General features: G+C 40.6%; 1 protein-coding gene across 1 annotated transcript; it reads left to right on the forward strand.

Moving 5' to 3' along the window:
* Positions 1–223: 223 nt before the first annotated feature.
* Positions 224–18,854, forward strand: ERCC3 (ERCC excision repair 3, TFIIH core complex helicase subunit). The gene is made up of 15 exons (XM_071435203.1): positions 224–338; positions 428–633; positions 1,692–1,928; positions 2,553–2,602; positions 3,511–3,646; positions 3,860–4,024; positions 4,961–5,165; positions 6,160–6,474; positions 7,602–7,786; positions 10,284–10,486; positions 13,866–13,962; positions 14,149–14,266; positions 15,449–15,567; positions 17,394–17,546; positions 17,902–18,854. Exons 1-15 carry the CDS (start codon positions 245–247, stop codon positions 18,034–18,036), a joined length of 2,418 nt encoding a protein of 805 aa, XP_071291304.1. The 5' UTR covers positions 224–244; the 3' UTR covers positions 18,037–18,854.
* The last annotated feature ends 6,213 nt before the right edge of the window (positions 18,855–25,067 follow it).

Below are 25,067 nucleotides of genomic sequence, written 5' to 3' on the forward strand. Positions count from 1 at the left end.
TTCTGTACTTTAGAACACTGCGCAATGTCACTGTCGTATTTCAATTCCGCGTTGACTTTTTCATTGTTATTTACAGTGCGCTTTCCGCAAGTTCAATTTCTTTTATTAATTTTTAATTATTTTTCCTAATTTCCCGCTGTTCCGGGCGTGGCCCGGGGTGTGGCTGCCCCCCGTATCGGAGGCCCCGCCCCGCGCCCGCCCGCGCTTCTCCCCGCGGCGGGGCGGCCCTGGGAACAGAGAGACGATGGTGTCTCCTCCCCTCGCGGCGCTGCCCTGCGGAAGTGACGCGCGGGCGGGCGCAGCGCGGCGCGCGGCAGCCATGGGCAGGAAGGAGCGCGGTGAGCGGGGCCGGGGAGCGGCGCGGGCCGGATCGGGCGGGCAGGGGAGTCCTGGGGCGGCTCAGTCACGGCTCCCGCTCTGCTCCCAGATAAGAAGAAGTCCAAGAAGCGCCATTACGATGACGACGAGGACGATGAGGACGAAGGTGCCGGGAAGGAGCCGCAGGAGGCGGTGCCGTCGGCGGCGGGGAAGCAGGTGGAGGAGAGCGGCACCAAGGTGGACGAGTACGGCGCCAAGGACTACCGGCTGCAGATGCCGCTGAAGGCCGACCACAGCTCGCGGCCCCTCTGGGTGGTGCGTGCGCGGGGGCGGCGGGGCCGCTGTCGCCGAGTGCCCCAGGGTGCGACGCGCGGGGGCCGGGATCGCTGCGGGACACGGACAGGGCCGGGCAGGGGGAGAAGCCGGCTCTGCTGCGGGGTCAGGCGGGGAGCGCAGACCGGGCCGGAGGGTGCGGGTGGAAAGCCTCGGGCGCGCCTGGAGCGGGGTTTGATGCGGTTCGGGGCGGTGCGGGGACAGGAGCCCTGGCAGTGCCCAGGGGATTGATTGCTGCGGCCCCGGCAGTGCCCAGGGGATTGATTGCTGCGTCCCCGGCAGTGCCCAGGGGATTGATTGCTGCGGCCCCGGCAGTGCCCTGGGATTGATTGCTGCGGCCCCGGCAGCTCCAGGCGAGGTCCGCGCTGGTCCGGGTGTGCTGCAGGACCGGGCACAGCCGCAGCTCAGCCAGACGTCTTCGGGTGGGCTGTGGAGGAGCGTGTTGGCTGGTGACACGAGAGGGATCTGTCGCGGCAGTAATACAGTAGCAGGGTTTGTATGTTGCAGTGAAACGGCTTTAAGACAGGCCGGCCTCATCCTCTGTAACTGGTGCCCTTTTCTCTGCGTTTTGAAAGGGATGTCAGTAAACTTGCCCAAGGTCTGGCCTGTGGTTGACCATCTAGGGAAGAGGTGGTTTCCCAGGCAGCTTCTGCACGGTGCCTCTCATCAAGTGCTGTACAGGCACCTGGGGCTGTGACACCCGAGTGCTGCCTTTCATTCATTCATTTGTTCATTCATTCTGCATAAAATGAGCAAGCAGTTTTTTTTGTTCCAGGGGAATGGGGCTGGAAGCTTGCCTCTACTCAAGCAATTTCTTTAGCATTAAAAAAGAAGGAATACCCCAGCATGTCAGTCTGGAAAAACTTTATTGATCTGGGTGGGGTTTATTCATAGTGCCATGGAAGGAACATGGATAAATTAATTCCTGGACCATTTTCAGAAGACAAAAGTTACATGTTTATTCATTTTCTTGTAACTTGATTTATGAGATTCAGTTCAACTAACACTGTTGTGCCTTCAGCATTTGTTTTTTTCTGTAGGCTCCTGATGGCCATATATTTTTGGAAGCCTTTTCTCCAGTTTACAAATATGCACAAGACTTTCTGGTTGCCATTGCTGAGCCTGTGTGCAGACCCACCCATATTCACGAGTACAAGCTGACTGCTTACTCCCTGTATGCTGCTGTGAGTGTGGGCTTGCAGACAAGTGACATCACTGAGTATTTGCAGAAACTCAGCAAGACTGGTGTCCCAGATGGAATAATTCAGTTTATCAAGGTAAGGCTATTCTACTGGCATTGGAAATACATCTGTTTCTACTAAGGAATTCCTTTCCTGATGCCTCTGCCTAATTGATTTATTATTTTTTAATCATCCATTACTTTTAACTGTCTTATTCTTCTGTCATTGTTTCAAGAGAATTTTTTTCTGTCTTTTTGCATAGGATATTGCTGCACACATACTATTTTCATAATATAGCCTTTGTGGGGTGATAAAAAGTACATTTAAGCATCTCTGTAGATAATTTCAGCCAGTACAGCTTGTACATGGGGAAAGTTTCCTCAGATTTGCTCTGAAGGAAAACTGAGTATATAAGAAGCAGTCTGTAATAGTGTGTCACTATGAGACAGCCTGCCTTATCCTGCAAGTGTGTTCTCACAGTCTTGGAAACAGTTTGAGATTAGGTTTAAAAAGTGAATATCTGTGCCTGATCTCCTGTGTGAGATGATGTGAGCACCTTCTGAAAATACCTTTTCGGGTTTGTTCCGTGAGCATAATGGCAGCGCAAGTAAATGTTTTGTGGTAAGGTGCTTCCCCACAAAAACCTAAAGCCATTGCAGTGTTTGGTTCTAAACATGGAATCTCTCTTTTGCATGTTCCTAATGACTGCTCTCTTTGTAGCTGTGCACTGTCAGCTATGGGAAGGTGAAGCTGGTTCTGAAACATAACAGGTAAGTGGCTTCTTCCTTAGCTCTTGTGGCAGCAAACCCTCCAAATGCACAGCTGTGTGTGAGTGCTCTCAGGAGCTCTGCAGTCTCACAGCTGCCAGCTGAGTGTAGCAGCTCTCAGGCATCACTTTTACAGCTTTTGGAAGTATTTAATACGTTAGCTGACAAATTGTGTTTGGCTATCCTGAGCTAGCTCTGGTTGTCATCACATTTTTAAAAGTAGGTTGCAAATTTGATATTGTAGTTTGTTTGTTTATTGCTTGGACTTGCAATATGTCTTTTGAGGTTTTCAAATCATTTGGGAAAGATGAGTAAATCCAGTGGCAAGAGGTGGATACTTGTGTCTCTGTTGAATCTGATCTGTTTTAAAGTCAGAGGATAATGCTGGAAGGGGCCTGGAGAAGTCAGTGCATATTCTAACTGTGATCTCCAACCAGCATCATCATTGAGGAATCTCCAGGATGCATCAGTTTTAAATTTTTAGGTGGTTTGTGTTTTGGAAGTTCGGGGTTTTGTCTTTTGGGCTTTTCTGGTGCTGTGGACAGGACTTGAAAACAGCACATTTGGCGTTTCCACAAACTCACCTCAGTTCAGTCAAAATTTATTTCATTTGCATGCCACAAATAAGATGGGTGTGTGAGAGGTCTGTGTGGGCATTTCTGCTGGAGTTTGCCACTCAGGTTAGGCTAGAGAGCATTTGAAAAAGACGGAGGGATGACTGCACAGTACATGATACTTTTGGTATGAGGCATCTTTTAAAAGTTTCGGTTACCATAATGTCTTTATTTTTAAATTAGTACCCCAAGACTGGATGCTTTGAGTGCATCTGGTTATGCATCTATGCCACTCTTTCTGTGAGTTACTTAGTTGATGAATTCATAAAAATATTTTGCTTTATTCTTTCATTTTAGGTATTTTGTGGAAAGTACCCACCCAGATGTCATTCAGCAGCTTCTGCAAGACCATGTAATTAAAGAATGTCGCCTGAGAAATGCTGAAGGTGAAGAGACAGAGCTGATTACAGAGACATTCACAAGTAAATCAGCGGTATGTCCAGCCCTATTCTAAAATTACTGCGCTGACTGGAGGTAAACTCTTGGGTAGTTTGGAGTTGCTATTGTTTGTTTGTTGTATCAGCTTCATTCTGCCAGTAACAAACTCTGCCTCTTTAATGAGCCCGAATTTGGGGGGAAGAGGGGAGCCTCTTAGAATGTGTCTCTAATGAAACTTTTGGTGAAAATTCATGTTCCTGTATTTCAGATTTCCAAATCTAGTGAAGGTGGCCTTGGTCCATCAACTTCACAGGGAACAGATGTTCAGAATAAGCCAGATGTCCCAGCTGACTTGTTTGAGTTTTATGAACAGATGGACAAAGATGAGGAGGAGGAGGAGGAAACGCAGACGGTGTCTTTTGAAGTCAAGCAGGTATGAATATTGCACAGAAGCACATAAGCATGAGAACTTACTAGGAATTACTGTGGCTCTTTGTTTGGTAGAGCAGATCACTGGAAGTCATTAACATTTCTTTCCTTTTACCTTCCAAAGTTTAGAATCTTAGAGAGTGGCAGTGTGGGTGTTCTTTACCTGCCTGTGGAGCGCAGTGCTTACAGGCCAGAGAGGCTCCAGGGATTTAGGGAGGTCCCCATCACATGTGACTGAGTATTACTTAGTTCAAGATGAGAATTCAGTGGAGGCTGCTTTTAGAGAGCTTGTTTTCTTTTCTTTTCCCTCCTGCTTTTGGTTTGTAATTCATGGTTGCAGAAGGAGCTCTTTCTTGGTGGTTCCAGTTTCATCACTTGAGATGGGGAGCTGGAGGTTGGAGCGCAGTCCTTGCTTGACCTTCAGAGAAAGCTTCTACAGAACTTCTCAAGTTGGTTTTGGACTTGGTGATTCTAATGATGCCTTAGTAGGGGAAAAAGGATTACTTAGTAGCTGTTTTGTTTTTTGAAAAAAACCAACCCAAATCAAAGACCTCTTGGTGACTGATTCAGCCTGTCATTGTCTTGGAATAACTTCCATACAGGCTATGGAGGTTTTCAGGGCAACAGATGTGCAGCTTTGTGTAACATAGAGAACCTTTCCTGTCTGTTACTGAACTCTTTGTTGCAGGACTTCAGGATGTAGTTTAGTCATTGCAATCTGAACTGAATGTGTCATGTTCTTCCATCTGCCTAATATTAACTGTTGTTCAAAGTGTTTTGGGGGCTGGGGTAATCACACGTAAAGTTTCCAGAATAAGACTTTATAAGTATAAAAAATAAATGTAACTTCACTTGGTACTATGTAACCTAGTTGTTTTTAGGGAAAAGAAATTAACTCAGATGTGGAGATTTATCAACTGAAGCTTTGTTTCCTCTTCAGGAGATGATTGAAGAACTTCAGAAGCGTTGTATCCATTTGGAGTACCCCTTGCTAGCAGAGTATGATTTCAGAAATGATTCTGTGAATCCTGATATCAATATAGATCTGAAACCTACTGCAGTCCTCAGGCCCTATCAAGAGAAAAGCCTAAGGAAGATGTTTGGGAATGGACGAGCCAGGTCTGGTGTTATTGTCTTGCCATGTGGTAAGTTTCTGTGTTGGTACTTAGACAATTTGTTTTTTATTTGCCTGTAGTAAAGAAAATTCCAAAGATGACAGCTGCCTGGATTTCAGGCAGCAGCAGGGACTGTTTGGTCCCAGTGTGCAGAGTCCTGGTGGTTTTTATTGAGCTGGTGGTGAGGCTGTGCTGAGGGAGAGCCGGGTCACAGAGCTGTTGGTGTCCTGGCAGGGGCTGGGGAGCAGCTGTGGTACCCTCACAGTGCCAGTCATGCTTCTGCTGTGCCCACTGCCACCTCTGCTCATCTTCCTGTGAAATGTAAAGCAGTTGGCATTGGAATTTGTTCCTTGGTTGGGAATGGGGGAACTGGAGGGAGCTGGGAATACAAAGGTGGCATAAAGGGATGTCTAAGGAAGGAAAGAGCTTGGGTGTACAGGTGCTGGGCAGGAGAGTTTGAGGATGAAATGAGAAACATGCTGACTGGGACAGCCTACAGAAAACTGGGGGGAAAAGGAGCAAACAGGAGGCTGTGTGCCAGTGCCCTCAGTATTGGGAGAGGAGGGGGCACATGGGACCTGTGATGAGGGCCTGAGAGTGTGTAAGGGGTGCTGGGAGAAGTGTGAAAGATGGGAAGATTTAAGGAGTTGCTTTGTGGGGGAATGTATACCTGGCAGAGACAGAGGAATAGAGCAACCCTAGGGAAGCTTTCTGTAGCCACCTGTAATTTAACATTCTTTTGAAATTTAAAAGAATTAGAATGATTGCTTCTAATTGTCAAAGCCATTGTTTCCAATTATTTTCTTGAGGAAATATGGTAGTGTCCTGTAGATAATCCAGCTGCACTTTTAAGGAGCAAATACTTGATCTCTTTATGACTATTGTAGCAAAGAAACAACAAAGAAATTCCCTTTGCATGATTTCATATCCTCTCATGATTTTCCTTTGCTCTTTGGTTTTGTTTTCCTCCCACTCCAGTGGTGTCTGAGAGATGCCTAACGAGTGTCACTGCTCCTGCCCGCAGGTGCTGGCAAGTCTCTGGTGGGGGTGACGGCCGCGTGCACTGTGCGCAAGCGCTGCCTGGTGCTCGGCAATTCCGCCGTGTCTGTGGAGCAGTGGAAGGCCCAGTTCAAGATGTGGTCCACCATCGACGACAGCCAGATCTGCCGCTTCACCTCTGATGCCAAGGACAAGCCCATTGGCTGCTCTGTTGCCATCAGCACATACTCCATGTTGGGGCACACGACTAAAAGGTCTTGGGAAGCAGAAAGGGTAATGGAGTGGCTTAAAAGTCAAGAGTGGGGCCTTATGATACTGGATGAAGTCCATACCATTCCTGGTAAGGAAAAGGTGTGCAAACCTTCCATGTTGCACACATTGTTAATGTCCTTCTGTTCTTGTAGAAGTGGTGTTTTTTTGCTGTTCTTCTCATGATTAATGTAGTGAGTAAACCCATGGCTTAGGGGTTTGGAACAAGTAAACTGCCTAATTCTGCTTTTTTTTTTCTTTTTTTCCCTTCTGATACTACATAGTTTAACTGACCACTAGTTTTCTGAACCCTTCAAATTAGACGCTCTGTTTTCTGTAATAGCAGTGTAAAGTAAAAGTTCCTCCATGTAGGTTGATAAAGTGCTCTTAAAATACCTGAATTACCTTTGCAGAATTTTGCTGTAGACATATTTGGACAGGAGAGAAATTCATCTGCCTTCTTCTCATAGATGCAGTGTCACTGCAGGCCAGCTTTTAATATCTATGAGTAACCATAGTGATTAACATCCAGAAATAACTGCTGTCTTTGAAATTGCCATGTAATTGAGATCTGTACTACTGGAAAGCAATAATGTGCTATTAAAGTGTCTGTGGAATAATCCTGGCTAAAAAAACACCCAAGATTGTTAGCTGTTCTTCCTTATTCTTATTTGAATATATTTTGGTGTCTACAGAAGTAGGCCTTGGTGATTAATTGCCATTTTATCAAAGTAGCATACTGGCACTGTTCTGTTACTTTTGTTCTTGCTTGGTTTCATAGAAATGAAGGTACAGCAACTCCTCTGTGATTTCTAGCAATACTAAAGATGAGTAATTCTGCCATATCCTGCATGTCCTGAATGTGGCAGTCAGCCAAGAGTCCTTGTGTCATAGTTCTTGCTAGGAAATACTATAGACCCAAACCAAAGCATGTAACTTGTGAATATATTCATTTTCTCTTGGGGAATGGAAAATAATAAAAAAGGTTTACTGAGATTTTTCAGAGTGTACTTGACAATGCAAAGCAAAGCTGCAATCACTGTGAAGTTTTGCTCTAACACTGATTTTTTAGGAGTGTGTATGCAGTGGGGTACAATTTCCCAATGCTGTGCTTGCCTTATGCTCAGGAGTTGATGAAAATGTCTTTTAAAAGTTGCAGTATTTATCTTCTGAAACCATTCAGGAGAGTTAACAAAAAATTTGTCTTGGATTTTTTAGCAAAAATGTTCAGACGTGTGCTCACTATCGTCCAAGCTCACTGTAAACTGGGGCTGACTGCTACCCTGGTCAGAGAAGATGATAAAATTGTTGACCTGAACTTCCTGATTGGACCAAAGCTCTATGAAGCCAACTGGATGGAGCTGCAGAACAATGGCTACATTGCTAAAGTCCAGTGTGCTGAGGTGATGCTCTGCTTTTTGCTACTATTAGTGTTTATTTAGTATGCTTATAAAGTTGAGAAAAATTCTTGCAGCTCTTATAAAAAAGATCGATAGTAGAAATTTTAAAACACATTAGAAAGCACCTGCTTATTTCAAGCCTGAACATGTGAGGGTGAAACTTGAAAACGTAGGACTGGGTCTCACCATTCTTTCTAGTGTACAGATGTGACCTCTGTTCTTTCCAGCATATGGATGAGAAGTAAATCTGGTATCAAAAGAGGTGAAAATCTTTCATACAGGCACATTAGAATGTTAAAGTAATCTTTCTGGAAAGCCTAATTCCATGTATTGTCTCTGATAATTGACATGGAAGATACTTAGGGAAGAGTATAACTTTCTCCAGGCTGTTATTTACGATGTTTCCGTGTAAGCATTAGGGGATTTCTTTTCATGAACTTATTTGGTCTCCTGTTGAATGGAAGTAAAGTTTTAGCAGCTGCAATGCATTATGGTAGAGTTTGGGGTTTTTTGTCTTTGTGTTGTTGTTATTGTTGTGGTGGTTTATTTTAAGCCTGTCTTGCTAATTTCATGCAATTCTCCCTAGCTCTGGTACTGGAATAAAATATGCAAATGTAGGTCAGCTGTTCTCCTTTTGAGCACTGTGCAAACTGGTGGTTGTAGAAGGAAAAAAACCCACTGCTTTGAACTCACAGAATGCAAGTGGAAAGCACCTAGAAAATAACTGTTGAAGGGAGAGTAACCATTCCTCAAATTCAGGTTTGCATTTAGGCACGTTGGTTAGTTCTGCTAAGCAAAATTCTCAGTCCCTGAACTGCCCTTTAGTCATTAAAAAATGAAGCATGGGCTACCTTTTGTTGTGAATGATGGGAAAATTCTGCAAGTTTCTATTCCTTAGGCCAGTGTTTTGAATTAACATTTGATGACTCTACCAAAAGCAAAGAACAAAAAAGCCCAGTGTTGAGTCCAATATGTGCACAACTGCTTTGGATATTGGTTTGGATTTCCTTGAGGAGCAGCACCATTAATCAGCTTGGTTTATTCCCCTCAGCCAGGAAAGGTGTCTGGCTCACTCTTCACGTGCAATTCTTCCCAGGTGGCTGGAGAGGGCAGTGCTGATGTCTCATAGGGCAGGTCATGGTTATTGAAGATGTTGCTCTTTCACTGCTCGAAAAGAGAAAGAGCAGCACAGTTTAAAAGGTTACACAAAGTTCTAAAAAAGACAACAAACCTGTTCTTTACCTGTTTTTTCAGAGTTTTGTAATTTACAAATAATCCCTTTTTGAGCAGCCATACCAAGTCTTTGGATTGGAATGCCTGTCTTGCAAAATGTAAAATGAAAATACAAAATACATGTGTTTGCCATGCAGTCAGAGGCATTGAGCAATAGATGAAATTTTTTACCACAGTCAGTATATTCAGTATTTGTATGTCATTGTCACTTTGATGTAATTGTCTTCTGGTTCAAAAGAGTTTTAAGTATTTCATGTAGACAGCACACAATGACAACATAGCCTATTCAGTGCATGAATTTATTTTAATGTAGTCAAAGGATAATGAAAGCATCATTTGGCATTTAAGTCACTGGAAAAAATATTTTGAAACAAAAAATTAGGTCTTATCACTACAGAACAATTAATGTTGTTTAAATAAACTCTAAATTGTCATAAACTTTCCTAGCTGAATGGTGGTTATGAAAGAGGCTTTTCTCTGTGGTAGTTTGTTAATTTCTATTGCCCACTGGATATGAGAGAATAACTCATATACAGCAGAGTGAATGTTGCCCAAATTATATCCCCTATGGATAGTGTCAGATATTATCAATAGTGTCACTTCATTGCCTTAAACTAGATAATTTCTTCTTTTTTCATGCTAGAATAGAAAAAATAAACCTAGACTTGTTGAAGTACTATAGTTGTTGTTTACATAATAGAAGAATTGTTTAGGTATCCTGGGGTGATGTTATTGTCTGTTGAAAACCTCTAATCAGTCCCAGTGTTTTGGAAATTCTAGACTCAATAGCTGTGGATATATGGGGAAAGATGGGTGGATTTGTTCTGTAATGAAGACAAAATGTGTCTTAGCATTCAGAATATGGATGAAAATGAGTCTTTATGGGACAAAGCTTTGACTGCTGTGAGAGGTAGACTACACAGTTCATTACCTTAATTACTGCTTTGTAGGAAGTAGTAGTATTTAGTAAATTATTTAAGTGTGAACATGAAGTAACTATCTTTCAGTCTTGTTCCAGTCCCACTGCCTATTTCTGTCATGGATCTCAATGCCAAAGCATTTTGTAAAAACAGATTTTAGTGGTGCAGGAGACATCAGTGACTGATAGCTTTCCTTTTGGTACAGAAATGACTGTGTTAAAATGTGTAACCTGCCCTATACAGGAAGTCCTAATGCATTACCAGCCCCCAATATCTTTTCAACTCCCACTGGGATTAAATAAGTAAATAATGGAGTGTTACTTTGTGTGTGTGTTTTCTAATTGTAGGTATGGTGCCCAATGTCACCTGAATTTTACAGAGAATATGTAGCTATTAAAACAAAGAAAAGGATACTGCTCTACACCATGAACCCAAATAAATTCAGAGCCTGTCAGTTCCTGATTAAGTTTCACGAGCGACGGAATGATAAAATCATCGTCTTTGCTGACAATGTGTTTGCACTGAAGGAATATGCAGTCAGACTTGGGAAGTAAGTGTTCAACCAGTGATGGAACTGTTATTTTCCTCCTTCCATGACAATTTCCTTGCAATCTCACAGCTTTCAGTAGTCTTTGATATTTTTTGTAATGCTGTAACTCCAGTCCTCCTGCATAAAAAGCTCAGGAGGGTATTTTTGGATGGACCTTACTGGCACTGCATCATGATTTTGGTGTTTGAAAAGAGTCTCTGTTTGGCATTTGTTGCAGAAAAGTTTGCATCCAGAATTTTGTGAAAGATTTAGTATTTTTATTTTATTTTAATTGATAAAAGCCAATGGAAAAATGAGGGGCTTTTGGAAATATCACTAGAACTGTTTCTTTAATGGATGGTAGCTTTCCCTGTCTCTCTGAGAAAAAGGTTTTCAAATATATATTGTCTGGATCTTTCAGGATGTTCTGAGACCCAGGGCTGCCTTCTTCAGGTTCTCAAAAGGTCTTACTCTTGTCTAAAAAAACAAAGACAGGCTTTTTTGGTATCTGTGCTCTACTAGTGCACTGCCTAGAAGTGCAGTACTTGTTTAATAAACTGAAGGACATTTCTCCCTAGAGCTCCTTGATTACCTTAAATGACTGTAACATGAGTGCAGTTATGGGAGGTTGTGCAAAGAGGGTTTAATGAGGGGTCAGCATCAGTCTGTTGCTAAGATTTGGGGAGGGATGGTCAGGGAGAGTTTATCAGGATCAGGCATAGAGCGATTTTTGGGGAACATGACCTTATAAGCTGGCCTCATCCTTTCTTTGACAAGACCAAATAATGCCTTGCTTGCTGGAAGCTGTGGGGCATTTTGATGGTGTATGATTTCATGTCTAGGAATTTCAGCAGTATTCCTTAGCAAAACCACAAACAAGCCTTACACTTTCCAAAATTCATGATCAGTTCTGACTGCATTTTAAGGGGCCGTATGGTGCTGGTATGCTGTGACATCAAATAGCAAGCAGACCTAACGGTGTTGGATGAATTCCAACACCCGTGGTCTCTTTCATCATTTTTTTAATCTGTCTGGCCAGAGATTAGCTGTAATGATGCCTCTGGAATGTCTCTAGCAGTGTTCAGTGTACCACAGACAAAGCCTTTAGCACAGGCAATGCTGGGGGGGCAGGGGATGCTATGGGGCACAGCAGTTGTAAGCGGGGTAGATGCTGTGGAAGTGTGGCAGGAAAACCAGTTGAAGAAATAGTAGGTTGCCCCTTTTTATGTTCTAGAGGGAATTTTGTGTTTCCCACATCACTTATGGAGCTCCAGGTTATCCAGCTGCCACTGTTAGAAAGAAAGCACAGGCTTGCTGTGCTGGACAAAGGTGAGGTTTGTTTTAACTGGAGGTTTTTTGCTGTGAGCAGACTAAACCAAAGGGAACTGTTAGTTTGTGCAGGGCAGGAACTCTGTGTGTGGAGGAGAGAGCAGCCCCGTGGGTAGAGCAGGAGTGCTGTGATATGCTGTGTGCCCAGCAGGAGCACAGCTCCCACTGCCCTTCTCATGGCCTGACAGGAGCCTGTGGGCTGGGTGGGCCTCCTCCGTGGCGGGAGAGGTGTCCACAGTCTGGCTGCCTCTGTTAGCTCCTCCCTTAACCCCCTTGCCCTTGGTAGTGGGAAAGACCATGCACATGACAGGAATTACTTTGTCCGCAATTTTTGGGGCCAGAGAATCCAAATTTGCTCAGCCAGCTTTCCCTCTGTCATGATTCTGTCATCCAGCATAGCATAGCTCATGTGCTGCCTGGTTTCACTAGTGTTAGGAGTATGTTTAAATCACAGCTTCTGAAGGACTGTGCCTCTGTGGTTTTATCAGTTATGTCAGTTAATGGCAGAGGAATCTGTCTTTGCAAATCCCTCAAATGTCTTTTCACAGTGAGGAAAATGAGTCATTAAAAAAAGAATCCATTTAGCACTTAATGTTCTAGATTCAGAAAAGTATTCAGGAATGCCAGCAAATCACTGTCAAGTAGGATCTGGGCAAGTTAAAATGAAGGATTGATAGCCAGGAGTTCAGGATTATTCTGTTCTTAATACAAAATGTAGTTGAATGCCTTCTTTGGTCTTAAGGAAAGGAAGGCTCAAAAATTTAGTTTCAGTTTAAATCTGCAATTTAACTTCACAATTTAAATAATACATTAAACTTAAAATAAGACTTAAGATATTACTGAATATTACTAATTGAATAATGAAGATATTTTTTCAGAATTGATTCATTTGCTAATTTCATTTCTTAGCTGTTTTTTTTCTAAAAGTCTGCCTAAATACATTAAATAGAAGGATTAGATTAGAGATTACTAGGATTGTTTGGTAAAAAAACCCTAGAATAAAGTTTGTAGCAAAGAAAGCAAGAGGAGCCTGTGCAGGGGATTAGTTGATAATAGAAAACCTAAGACCATGCACTGCCATGTTTATGTTCAGCCATGATCTATGTGCAATACTAAATAGAAAATTTGAGTTTAGTTCCTTGTGTTAGAAATAATTTATTGAAATGTGAGCAAAACGGTAATTGGAAAATTTAACTCCTATTGTTTGGGGATGCTTTGGTAACCTTAATTTGGAAAAGTAGTACAACAGATGACAAAGCAGTGGCAGTGCTATCCTGCATGCAGCTCACTGTTTCTGTGTGGGCTCACCTCTTCTTAGCTTTTTGGTTTTTTAACTCTGCTTAGGCAGAAATAAAACAGTCAGACACTGGAAAATTCACAGCAGTCCAAGTTACTCATCAAGTCTGTGAGTGACTGAGTTTGTGTGAGCCTTTGGGATTGAAACGTTAAATGTTCCATTTAATTCATTGTCAGACATCAGAAACCGTAGGTGAAATGCCACTGTGAGCTGCTCATGAAATGTTTGAGGCCTTTGTGTCATTTCAGTAAGCCCAGAAGGTATTAGAAGGGCAAGAGGTTAGCTTGAAAAGCAAAAATAATTTTCCCAGAACAACACCCAGCAGCCCATTTGTGACGCCCAGCATATCCTTGATAGAGAAGCCTGTATTTTCAAGTGTTTAAACAGGAAGCAAAGGTTGCAGCTGTAAATGTGCTAACTCAGTACATTTGAGGAAAAAAATGTCTTCAACAGCTGCCTTCAGTCTTTCATGTAGGCTTAGCAAATGTATTCAGTCTGTTGATATACAGCTTCACTGGTGCACGTAATTGCAAAACATTTGTAACTGTCAGAATTTCTTTCTGGCTGACTGGGTTGCTGCAGAGGGTTCTACAAACCCCTGGGCAGCTGCCATAAAGAGTCAAACAAGATAAAAGTAAACTGATATCTGTACCAAAATCTGCTTTGTTTTCATATCTGCTCAGAGATGTCCTGCACTCCTTCCCATGGTACCTCATAAGAAATGAGTGAGAAATCTTGAATTTATTTCATTTGTATACGTTGTGTTCTTTTCAGACCCTATATCTATGGTCCTACTGCGCAAGGGGAAAGAATGCAAATTCTACAGAACTTCAAGCACAATCCAAAAATCAACACTATTTTCATTTCCAAGGTGAGGGAGTATATTCACTGTGTCCTTGTGCCTATCTTTGGAGTCAGCTTTAAGAGTCAGCTGCACATGCATGGTGTGCATTTGACATCTTCATATCACAGCTCACAAAGAAAGCTGTGCTTTGTATTTGGTGTTGGCTGGGGAGATGTGGAAATGAGAGTGCTCAGAGGTGCTGCTCTGTTGCAGGTAGGGGACACATCCTTTGATCTGCCAGAGGCCAATGTTCTCATCCAGATCTCATCCCACGGTGGCTCACGGAGGCAGGAGGCTCAAAGGCTGGGACGAGTGCTGAGAGCCAAAAAAGGTAAAGGAGGTGGTGCTTGGGCTCTAGGCCTTGGATCACAGCAACCTAGAGCAGGAGAAACTGGATGTTCATGAGGCTTCCTTATACTGTCCTTAGGCTTTAGTCAAAGAGAATATACCTATATACCAGTGAATGAAAATGAAGCATCTTCTGGGTCAGTAAACTTAGTGATGAGAAAACTTCTAAAGGACAAAAAAAGCTGAAAGAAAACTGACTTTCTATGGCAATTCTCTCACTCTTTAATTCCTTGATATTTTCTTCAAGATGAAATTGTTTGTGTAGGATCATAGTATTGTTCTAAGACGCAAGCCTCTAAAAATCACATTTTTGACACTGTAGATGACTTACTTTTAAAAATTGGATTTGGTTTTTGACTAGTGTGTTTTTGTAAAGCATGGCCAAAGGAATTTTTTTTGTTTAGAACAATTACCCTTAAAATACTTTCTACTCAGACTTAAGCTCTGCATATACTTATTTTAATACAAGCAGTTTGTATATTTTATATATTTTAATATTTTAAAACAAGCTGTTTGTGCTTGTTACAGGTAAGGCTTTGTTTGAAAATGCAAACAAACCCCATGTTAGTGAATTGACAAAGTCTTAATGAAATCCTGAGTTTTAAAAGAGGACCCTCTTACCAGGGTAATAGATCTTAAGGACTGTAAGTGTAAAAACAAGTTTATGCACAGCCTGGTATGTGCTGGTCTTTGGATGGAGCTGTGAATTCTTAGCTAAGTATCTTTGCTTCAATTTTTTAATTCAAAACCACTGTAAACTCTAGTTCACATGGATAAAAATTTTCCTTTGTCTTTTTCTGTTGGACTTTCCTTGCTCTTGACTTTTCACTTCTTCTTGACATGATAACCTTAAAAACAATTTTATCTTTCACCTTGCCTAGCAGAATAAAGCAGTGGATTCTTCTTAGAGCGCCTGTTTGATTGTGTTAGTCTACGTTTCCTTTTCTGTTTTTGTCTATTCACCTATCCTCAAGTTATTAAGAACAAAAGCAGGAGTTTCCATGCTGTGTCAATCAGTTTATGCAAGGTCTGGGTGCAGCTAGACAATGCAAATAGTTTTGTGGGGACAAGTTACTTAAGTACCTGTTTTCAGTATTTATTCCTTGGTTGTTCTTTGTTGCAGTGTTGCAAATGAAAGTATTCACTGAGTGCTTTTGTCTCTTAGGCATGGTTGCAGAGGAATACAATGCCTTTTTTTATTCCCTTGTATCCCAAGACACTCAGGAAATGGCATATTCAACAAAACGACAACGGTTTCTTGTAGATCAAGGTTATAGCTTCAAGGTAATTTGTTCCTTCTATCTATTATACTTGAGGCCTAAGAATGTAATTTTCATATTGTTTAGTGTTAGTATTTGGTCCAGTACTTGAGAATTCTGGTTGTGGAATGCGTTAATGAAGGTTTTTCTTTTAACTTTTTGTTTAGGACTTACTTTCTTCTTGCCATCTCTCAATAGGTTCATTCTTTGCCTTTTATCCAAAAGAGAACTGGAGGAATCCGTTTTTGCTAAATCCACATACCTTGTCTTTGCTTCTTAAATATCAGCCTTATTACAGTTTACTGCTTGGAGTGCACTGCTAGCTGGGCTTTTTTTTGTTAGCTAAACAGTTGCCTTTGGTACTGTATTTTTTTATTTATTTTAGAGACTAAATGTAGGATATACTAAATTTTAAACCAGTTGCAGAAGAACTCTGTATATTAAAGAATTAGGGGTAACTTTTAAACAGAGCATCAATTGGACAGCTTAAAAGATGATGCAGTGGGAATTCTTTCCATTTTTTGAATCATGCTAGCACAGTTTTGCAACCAGAGCTGGAAACAGGCAAATACAATTTAAAATGGATTTTTGGGACTCCTTTTTCTTTATTTTTGAAATGACCATAGCACATATACTCCTAAATAAACAAGGAGTACCATAGTGTTCCTTTAGCCATGTACGAGTGATTCCTTCCATTAATGGATTCTTCAAGCTTGGACATTTTCTCAGGAAATGTCATCCTTTTTCAGACTAGATATTCCCACAAATAACAGCCCACAGCACTGATTATTCATTCCAGTGTTTCCCTACCCTATTTTTGAAAAATGGTACTTGGCAGCTAATATGGATTTCCTTTTACCTTAAACTTTATTTACAGTGTTTTTGTGATCTGCTCCAGCCCAGACTGCTGAGGTAATTAGTCAATTGTATTGACTCAAGAGGTAAGCAGAAAAGATGAGGGAAAACACTACATAATCAGTGGTTGAATTAGAATGTCTTTCTCAAAACCATGTCAAATGTGACATTTTCAAAATAGCTCTGGTTAAGAAAGTAAGCTGCCTGTTGCAAATCTTTATAACAGAAGCTTGAGCTCTTTCAGTTCTTCAGAAGAGGAGCTTTGTCAGCTGATGGAGCCCATGGCAGTGCATTGCCAGTAGGTCACATGTGCCCTGCACCCACAGTTACCAGATGAGTTACTGAGAATTCCAAGGAGAACAAACTTAACTGAAGTTACCCAGTGTTTAAGTACTCAAAGGCTGGAAGAGTCCTTTTGCTCTGTGACTGATGCTCTGTTGCAGGTTGCTGCACTGTCTCTCAACAGCTGTACATCTCAATTTGTTAGGAGCTTTTCCCCATTGTCCTGAATGCTTCTTGCTAAAATTTTAAGTCTCTGCAAAGCTAGTGAATTATTTTTGCCAAATATAAAATACTGGTTCTTAAACTAGACAAATCTTGAGCCTACAGCATGACACCAACCTTGCAGTAAGTTGAATACATGTCTGAGTTATATGTGCTTTGGTCAGGTTCTTGGTCAAGCTGCTATAAACAATGTTTAGCTGACGTGCTCTGCCCAGAGCTTTTCTTTCTTCTTTCCCTTTTTTTTTTTCCCAAAGATTTGTCTTTTGCATTTCCAGCCAGAATATAACAAGAGCTGTGAGTGTATGTATATATACATCACTCAGCAAGATTTTGTATGTATCTGTGCTATCTGTAGTGTGAGGTTGTTCCAACCAGTGATCAAAGTTGAAGCCAGTTCCAACAGGATATGGAATCAGAAATACTTGTCTTGGTTTTGAATAGCTAACAGTGAGGAGGAAGAGCCCTCACCTTGTAGTGTGCTTTGTTTCTTAGGTAATCACAAAGCTGGCAGGCATGGAAGAAGAAGAACTTTCATTTTCAACCAAAGAAGAACAGCAGCAGCTTCTCCAGAAAGTCCTGCAAGCATCTGACCTGGATGCTGAGGAGGAAGTAGTTGCTGGAGAATATGGTTCAAAGTCAACTCAGGTAATGAAGAATTCTTTGAAAAGGATGACCACAGGTGGGACAGAACTGGGCCATTTTATTTCCATCCATTCTAAATGTGATATCATCGTGGATGGCCTGGTATCTTTGTGAAACATTAGAGAACAGATTTGTTTTTTTAATCTGTATTAGCCTTTAGCTATTGGAATAATTCACTTGTTGGGCACTCAGAAAAAATTCAACATGGAATTTGTGTCCTTCTCCATCATATTTGAAGGAGAAGGTAACAGATCTATTGTTACAGATTTTGAAGTAAATCTTTTAAGTCACGTGCAACGCAAATATTTTACGCCTCTGATGCCACCCTAAGCACGCGTGTGTGCTCCTTGTCCCGCAGGTGTCGCGCCGTGCAGGCACCATGAGCTCCATGTCCGGGGCAGATGACACGGTGTACATGGAGTACCACGCGTCCCGGAGCAAGGCGTCCTCCAACAAGCACATCCACCCCCTGTTCAAACGCTTCCGCAAGTGACCCTTCACACAGGCATCTCCTTGGAACGTCACCCGTGTTCCTGTTACTGCAGAGATGGAGGTTGTGACAGGTCCTTTAACAGACTCTTTTATGTGCATCTGTACAGCCACATATTTACTTAGCTATGTATGTGCTCTTGTAGGTGAATGGAAAAGTAAAAAGGAACTAAATCTTACCATGAAAATATTTTTAGGAACTTTAAGATACAAATATGTCACAGCACATACTTTTTTTGTGTGGCACTGTGCTCTTTGTCTTATGCCCTCATTTCCTCATGGCTGGAGGGCAGAAGCATATGGGCCACTTCATTCAAGAGAAGTACTTGTCTGGTTTTCAGGGTAATTAATAGATTTTATTTTTATCAGCTGAAGATCCTTTTTCAGAAGAGTCCTGAAAAGGTTTTGTAAATGAAGTTTGTACTGATGTTTGAGATATTATTTATCTGATTCTTGTGTCTGCTCAACAATATACTGTTTTTCAAAATGCTTAAATAAAATCATTCAGTGAGCTGAACAAATCCTGAGAGGAGCACTTTACATTATATTTTTAAACGGAGAGCTAATTTATACTTGTGACTTTACCTGTATTAAAATTCTAACAGATAGGTCAGAAATACTTTAGAGTTTGAAGACAAGAAGAAAAGAGACTGTCTCCAAAGTAAACTCAAGGACAGCATTAGTAGTAAATACAAAGGAATTCTGTGCTTGTTTTCCTAATTTTTCTTGCTATTCTTGAGAAGTTGCTCAAATAAAAGCTGTTTCTCTTGTTATTTATATTCTATTTATTAACCATGCAATAAAGCCTTCGTAACTGCTAAACAGTGCACTGTCACCACAGAGGTTATTACTGAATCAAAAAGAATTTTGACTTCTCACAAGGTGAGTCGGAAGAATATGTGAAAGAAAGATTCCCGAGTTTCTTTTTTTTAATGAAGACTGCATTATAATTCTAGAAAAAAATAGGGAAATATTGGTGGTTTGTGGCAGAAGAATGCTTTTTAATGCTTTAAGTAACACCTGCTTAATAATGTAACATGCTACTTGGTGTTGTATTAAGAGGTGTTATTTCTCTGGTTGTTTGTAGAGCTTTAGGAACGACCTCTGTTGGTTGAAAATAGGTTTGTATAAAGGTTTACCATACTGGAAGGAGCATACGTGGTATAGCTATTCTGGTTGTATGACAACTGTGCTTCAGAAGAATACTGAATTCTTCTTTCTTATTAGCATGAATTCACAAATTGAGAATGTAGAAATATTGGAAGCATTTAATAATTGAGAACAGATGGTGCTTGGTTTTGGTCTCTGTGTCAGAATCAGGTAATTTTTAAAAAGGGAACTGATCTGCCTCAGTTTAAACTTTGTTTAGGCTCTGAGCCTTACCCTGTAACACTTGATGCTTTCTCTCATGCTGAGTCTTCTGCCTCAACCTGGAACCAGCCGTGGCAGTGCTGGAGTGGCTTATACAGAAGAGATAATTGTGCAGTATTCTGGTGCTGATTTCCACTCCCAAGTTTAAAGCATTATTTACTTCTGATGGTAGTTTGGACCAGATCTAAGGGCAACAGTTAGTAGCAAAATGGTAGTTTAGTATAATGGGAAGGGCCTGTGACAGAGGTTTAGCTGAGCAAGTAAGGCAGTGGCCCTCTGCATAATTCTCTTTTAAAAAGCTTTATGAATTGCTTTGAAACAATTCTCCACCCTTCATAAACTTGAAAAAACTCACAACCTACTAAATGCAAATGGCTTAATACTGAGTCCTGTAATTGTGGAATCACTAGTAGTAGCTGGATTTAGGACTGCAGTAGTTCATGTGTAGTAAATCGTGACTAATGATCTCACTCCTTTAAGTAATGTGTGTGGGATGCAGTAGATTCAGCATCAAGTAAAGCATAATAATTTTACAAGGTATGAATGACTCCATGCATCAGTGATAGCATCTTGGTATTCACACTTTAGAATTCATGACCTTGATAAGATAAAGTGCAGTAATTACTGCCTGCTCTTACTCCAGGCTGTAGCAGCAAGTGGCAGACTGGTGCATTTACTCACCACAGCTGAGTTGCTGCACTCTGGCAGTGCCCCCAAGGGTCACAGCCAGCTCCAGATCTCTAATCCCAGCCCTCTAGGAAACTCAGTTGTCCACAGAAGAACAGATAGTGTGGCAGAAGTGTGATTCAGATTATGACTGATGCCAGAGGCAGGTGAACTCAGGGGTAAGCAAATTATTTCTTGGAAGTCTGTGGATAGAGGAGGTGTGATTTTCTTGGATGTCATTCAGGTTTCCTTGCTGGCCCCTGTTCCCTGGTCCCCTCCTTGGTCTGAATTCCATACTGAGGAGACTTAATGTTCTTCAGGAATTGTCTTTCTTTAATATTTGCTGTTTGTGTTTCCAATAGGCTACAATACTGAAGCTTGTGTTTCTGTGCCCTTCCTTCTTGTGGCAAACCAGGAAGTGTCCACATGAAGATGTTAATGCTTGAAGGGTGCTGCTGTTGCTCATTAAAATGGCATTATAGACAAAAAGTGCAGTGATGGTGGGGTGGCAATTTCACAGCGTTACAGCTCACCCAAGGACAAAACTACAGCCAGTTTCTGTTTCTGTGTCTCCTTACGCCCTCCTGATGGTCATTTTTTGTAATGACATACTTTCCTCTTTGTGTTTAAAAACTGGACTTCAAGGCAAGTGGTTCTCAGTATAACTTAGTGTCATGCCCTGGGAGGCACAGGGCAAGGATCTAAATCTATGAGAAGTCTGCACGTAGAACTGAATTCTTTACAGTTGATTCATGGGTTTTTATCAAGGGCTGAACAGTAAGTCACAGCAGAATTGGCTTGCTTGTTCTCATTTAAATACCTTCTTTTTGTACAATCTTTGATTAGTATTTAGCCTGTGAAGTTCAGATGTGTCCTGTTTTCAGGAAAAAACAGGAATTTAGAGAGCATTTAAAATTCCAAAGAAGTGGCTTCACAACCTGAAAGGATCTTTCAGAAGATGTGCTTGAGGACAGTCACAAAAGGCAAAAAATTATGACTAACTGTATCTCTTTTTCAGTGAAAATGTTTTAAACTACACTGAAATTTTTTGTTTATATTTCTGACAATGCAACCCTTTTTCAGCTTTTCTTTGCAAATGTTCTGAAGAGCATATCTGTGTAGTCCTAGCTGAAAATGTTGGGCAAAGTTAAATGCCTCCTGTAAAATCTTTTATGTCCATAAATTATACTTATAAATTATTTATACTTGTAGCTATTTCAACAGATATGTAAAACATACAGTACAATATTTATTATACTGGATGTAATAAAATGATGTTCAAAGAATTACAAACCAGATATAGCCAAGACTGTTAAAAGGTGAGAATAATTCTAAGAAAACAGAATTCCTGGTAAGATGATAATGTAACCATTGACTCTGAATACCAATGTTATTGACACAAAGATCTTTGACTGAACTTTGTCAGAGTTCCTGCAAAGAGGAGAGCAAGTTTAAATTGGATTTAGAAATAACTAAACGAAGGTAACAAAGTACAATTAATCAGACCATTGGGGTGTCTAGACTGAGAGAACAGCAGGAACTGTGGGTTTGAAGACAAATTATCCAAAAATAATACATAATCTAAATTATCAATAAGCCAAGTTTAGTTTATACTATGATCCCATTACATAGCAAAAGTTAACTAAAACTGAAGTGTGTCTGCTGTGAAGGGCATGTGCTCCAACTTGTTTGAAATAACAAAAGTCCCAATTGACTTGTTACATAAAACATATTTTTGGACTCCAAGGACCAACAGGCTAGGACAAACGTCATTGTTTAAAGTTAAAGGACTCTGTGTGTGTTTCTGAGTCAGTGTTAAGATGTCTGACATATACTGATAGGTTGTACAAGTAGGAGAAAATATTTAAGTCACATAAATGTGTTTTGGTTGGTTTGTGCTGATGGCATAACTCCTCCCTTCTTTATGGTTTGGTGGCATTATGTGGAATTGGAAGGAGGTTTTGTATAATGGCTGCTATATCACCCTTATTCCTGGGAATTCTGTGGCTCTACTGCTGGACTTCTGTTACCTGAAATATGTCTGTGTTCATATTTGGGAGGAAAATGGGACCAGACAATGCCAACCCCTCCACCATTTTAGGCTGCCCTCTAAACATTTCATCTTCTGCTGCTCTTTCAAATGTTTATTGGCTCCTTTCCTTTACTCTTCCTTTCTCTTTTTCAAGTCTATTCTAGGAAACTTATTTCAGTTTCATCTGTCTCTTGTCGCGTAAATTTTGGCGTTTACTCATAATGTTGACTACTCAATGTTCTGCAGTTTTGCAAGTTTGATCTTCAACTCGGATTCTGCAGTAGTAAGGATGTGAAGTGTGTCAATAAAGCAGGAACATTAGTGGCACATATGTACACTAAAACTCTTAATTTGAAAGTCAAACAGAACCACGCAATTACGATCTGGCACAGCAAAGAGAAGTGAATGGTTTAATTACACATTCCATGTTGTGGTAGCCCACATGTATTCACTCACATTCATAAACATTCCCTTCCTGTGTTCAGCTATTGAACCACCTTACAATTTGGCTTTTGTTGTCTGGAGTGTTCTTTTTGTACGGTTTACATAGAAAAAGAAACTTGTATCTGCACTGATGGGTTGCTATGGTATTACTGATGATTATTGTAGAGCAAGGTTTTAATAGTGTACCAGAGCTGCATCTGTCAGTGGCTCTGAATTTCTACTCCCTCTGGCAAACTGCCTAGAAATATCTATTACTTATAAATACTTTTGGCCCACCGGTCATCAGACCTACCTCTGGGTACCATCTGCACTACAAAAAAATAGTTTCTGTGGATGTCAATCTATTCATCTCCATTTGTGCAAGAAGGGTACTCTATATAGATTTGCATAATGGCACCTTTACACACCCCTTTAAATCCTTCTGTTATATCAAAGAAATTTGGCAATTGTTATCATTAGTGCATTGCCACTTTGGGCTTTCTTATTAATTTATTTCTTTGTTACACTCTGCCATTGCCTGTAATATACTCTGGAAATTCTTCAGGATGGTGTGGTTTTGGCTTTGCTTATAAAACACTGATGTCTCCTTGTAATAAAATTACAAGATGATAAGCAGTAATAGAAGTGTCTCACAGACACTCCTGGGTCGGGACTCTTCTCAAAAGGCACATTCCACTCTTTCTTTAAAATACTAAAAATTTGCTGAGGTTTGCCAGTAATGAGATCTGAAGGTTTGCATCTGTTTTATGGGCTGCACCAGGTGAGCTCACTGTTTCACTGAAATTGCAAATTCTCTGAGTGTTTACATGTTGGTTTTTTTAATGGGGTCTGTGTTTCAGACCATTTTATTGCAAACAAACAAATCTAACAATAAGTAAACTGAGAAGAAACTGAGTGCAGGTGGGGTTATACAACCCTTAGTTCCTATGCTGGGACTACTGCCACCTCCAGAAATTCCTCAGAAGGAAAGCAGGTACTGTTCTGGTGAAGTACTTAAAGGATAAAGCTTCTGAAACTTTTTCAAGTGGCTAGAAACAATATTTCCTACAATGATTTTCATGGGAAAAGGGTAACGGGAAAATAATGGAGAATTCCATATATGGAAACTGGAAAAACGTACACTCAGAGAAAGCTACTACCAGTTGCAAAACTGTAACCTTTACAGCACAATGTATCTAAGTTTATCTCACTAGCATATTAATAGCAGCAGATGCTTTACCTTAACCATGTATTACTTCAAAATAGAAAAAAAATCAACCATACTGATACTGAGCAGGAGTTTCTAGGAAAGGTGCACATATTCTCTCCAGCAATCTAGAAATTACAATGTTAATATAATTTTAAAAATCTGTGTAACTGTCTCTCTCCAAGCATCTTCAGATATATATCAAAGAAGTAATGTAGCTACACTTTGTAGAAATGTAGGAGAATTTCAGAGGTTCCCTGATGATGTTCTCAAACCTGTTCTTGCAAAGCTCAGTGATAGCAAGTATGTAACGTCCTGGCTGCCTGAAATGTGAGGTACCAAGGCTACCTGGAAAAGTAATCAAGAAATCTGTAGCTGCAAACTAAGCCCATCATCTTCATTCTTCTCTCTCTGACATGCACCATTTTTAACAAAAGATGTCCACATCTGTAGGCTGTTGTCATGGTTGTGGTAGTCATCTTTCCCAGTCTCTCAACCTTTCTTATTTAGTTTTTAAAAACCTTCTAATTTCTTTTTCCTGTTGCTCTTCTCTGGACCCTTTCAAGTATGATGCAGTCCATTTCAAAGACATGATTTTAGCTTAAACCAGCATGTACTTTAACAGATTTTATTCCTGTAAAATTTACTGCTCTATCCATAAAGACTGATGCGCCTAACTTCAGAGTTACTTGTTTCAGTGGAGTTATCAGTGCCCACAGTAATCATGTACACAGAGCTAAATCAGAATACAGCCTCAAAAATCTAAGTGAAGATAAATAAGGAAAACATAAGTGAATAATTTTGGTGCTTACTAGATTTACTTTTTCAGCAGGTTATTCATAATTCTGTTCTAGAAATGTGGATCTTCCTTGAGACTTTCCTCTGTCCTCAAATTTTATCTGAGTATCTGATTCACTTAAAAACCAAGATAGTCTCTTCCACATCATTTCAGAAACTAATCAACATTTTACAGATAATCACTAACATCTTTGGAATGATACAGAAATACATACGAAAATAACACAAATACTTTTTAAACTGTGCGGATTTCTACAAAAGTTGACACAAGCTACTTATGCAGTGATAAGATCCTGTCCAAAAGATAAATCATTCTGCAATACAAATAACACCTCTGAACATTGTCATTTACAGGAATCTTTTGTGTAAGGTTATTGCGTAAGACCAGTGCTACTTGTATGTGGATGCACAAATGTTTTTCAAATATGTTACAGGATAATGAACGGTTCTAAGAGAACATCTTGCAGAAAATACCCTATTTTCTAACACAGGGGAATGAATTAATGCCACAAAAAAAAAAAAAAAATTAAAAATAGGC

Source organism: Agelaius tricolor, unplaced genomic scaffold, assembly GCF_023055355.1.
Source record: "Agelaius tricolor isolate 1412-34295 unplaced genomic scaffold, bAgeTri1.0.p SCAF_10, whole genome shotgun sequence".
Lineage (NCBI taxonomy): Eukaryota > Metazoa > Chordata > Aves > Passeriformes > Icteridae > Agelaius > Agelaius tricolor.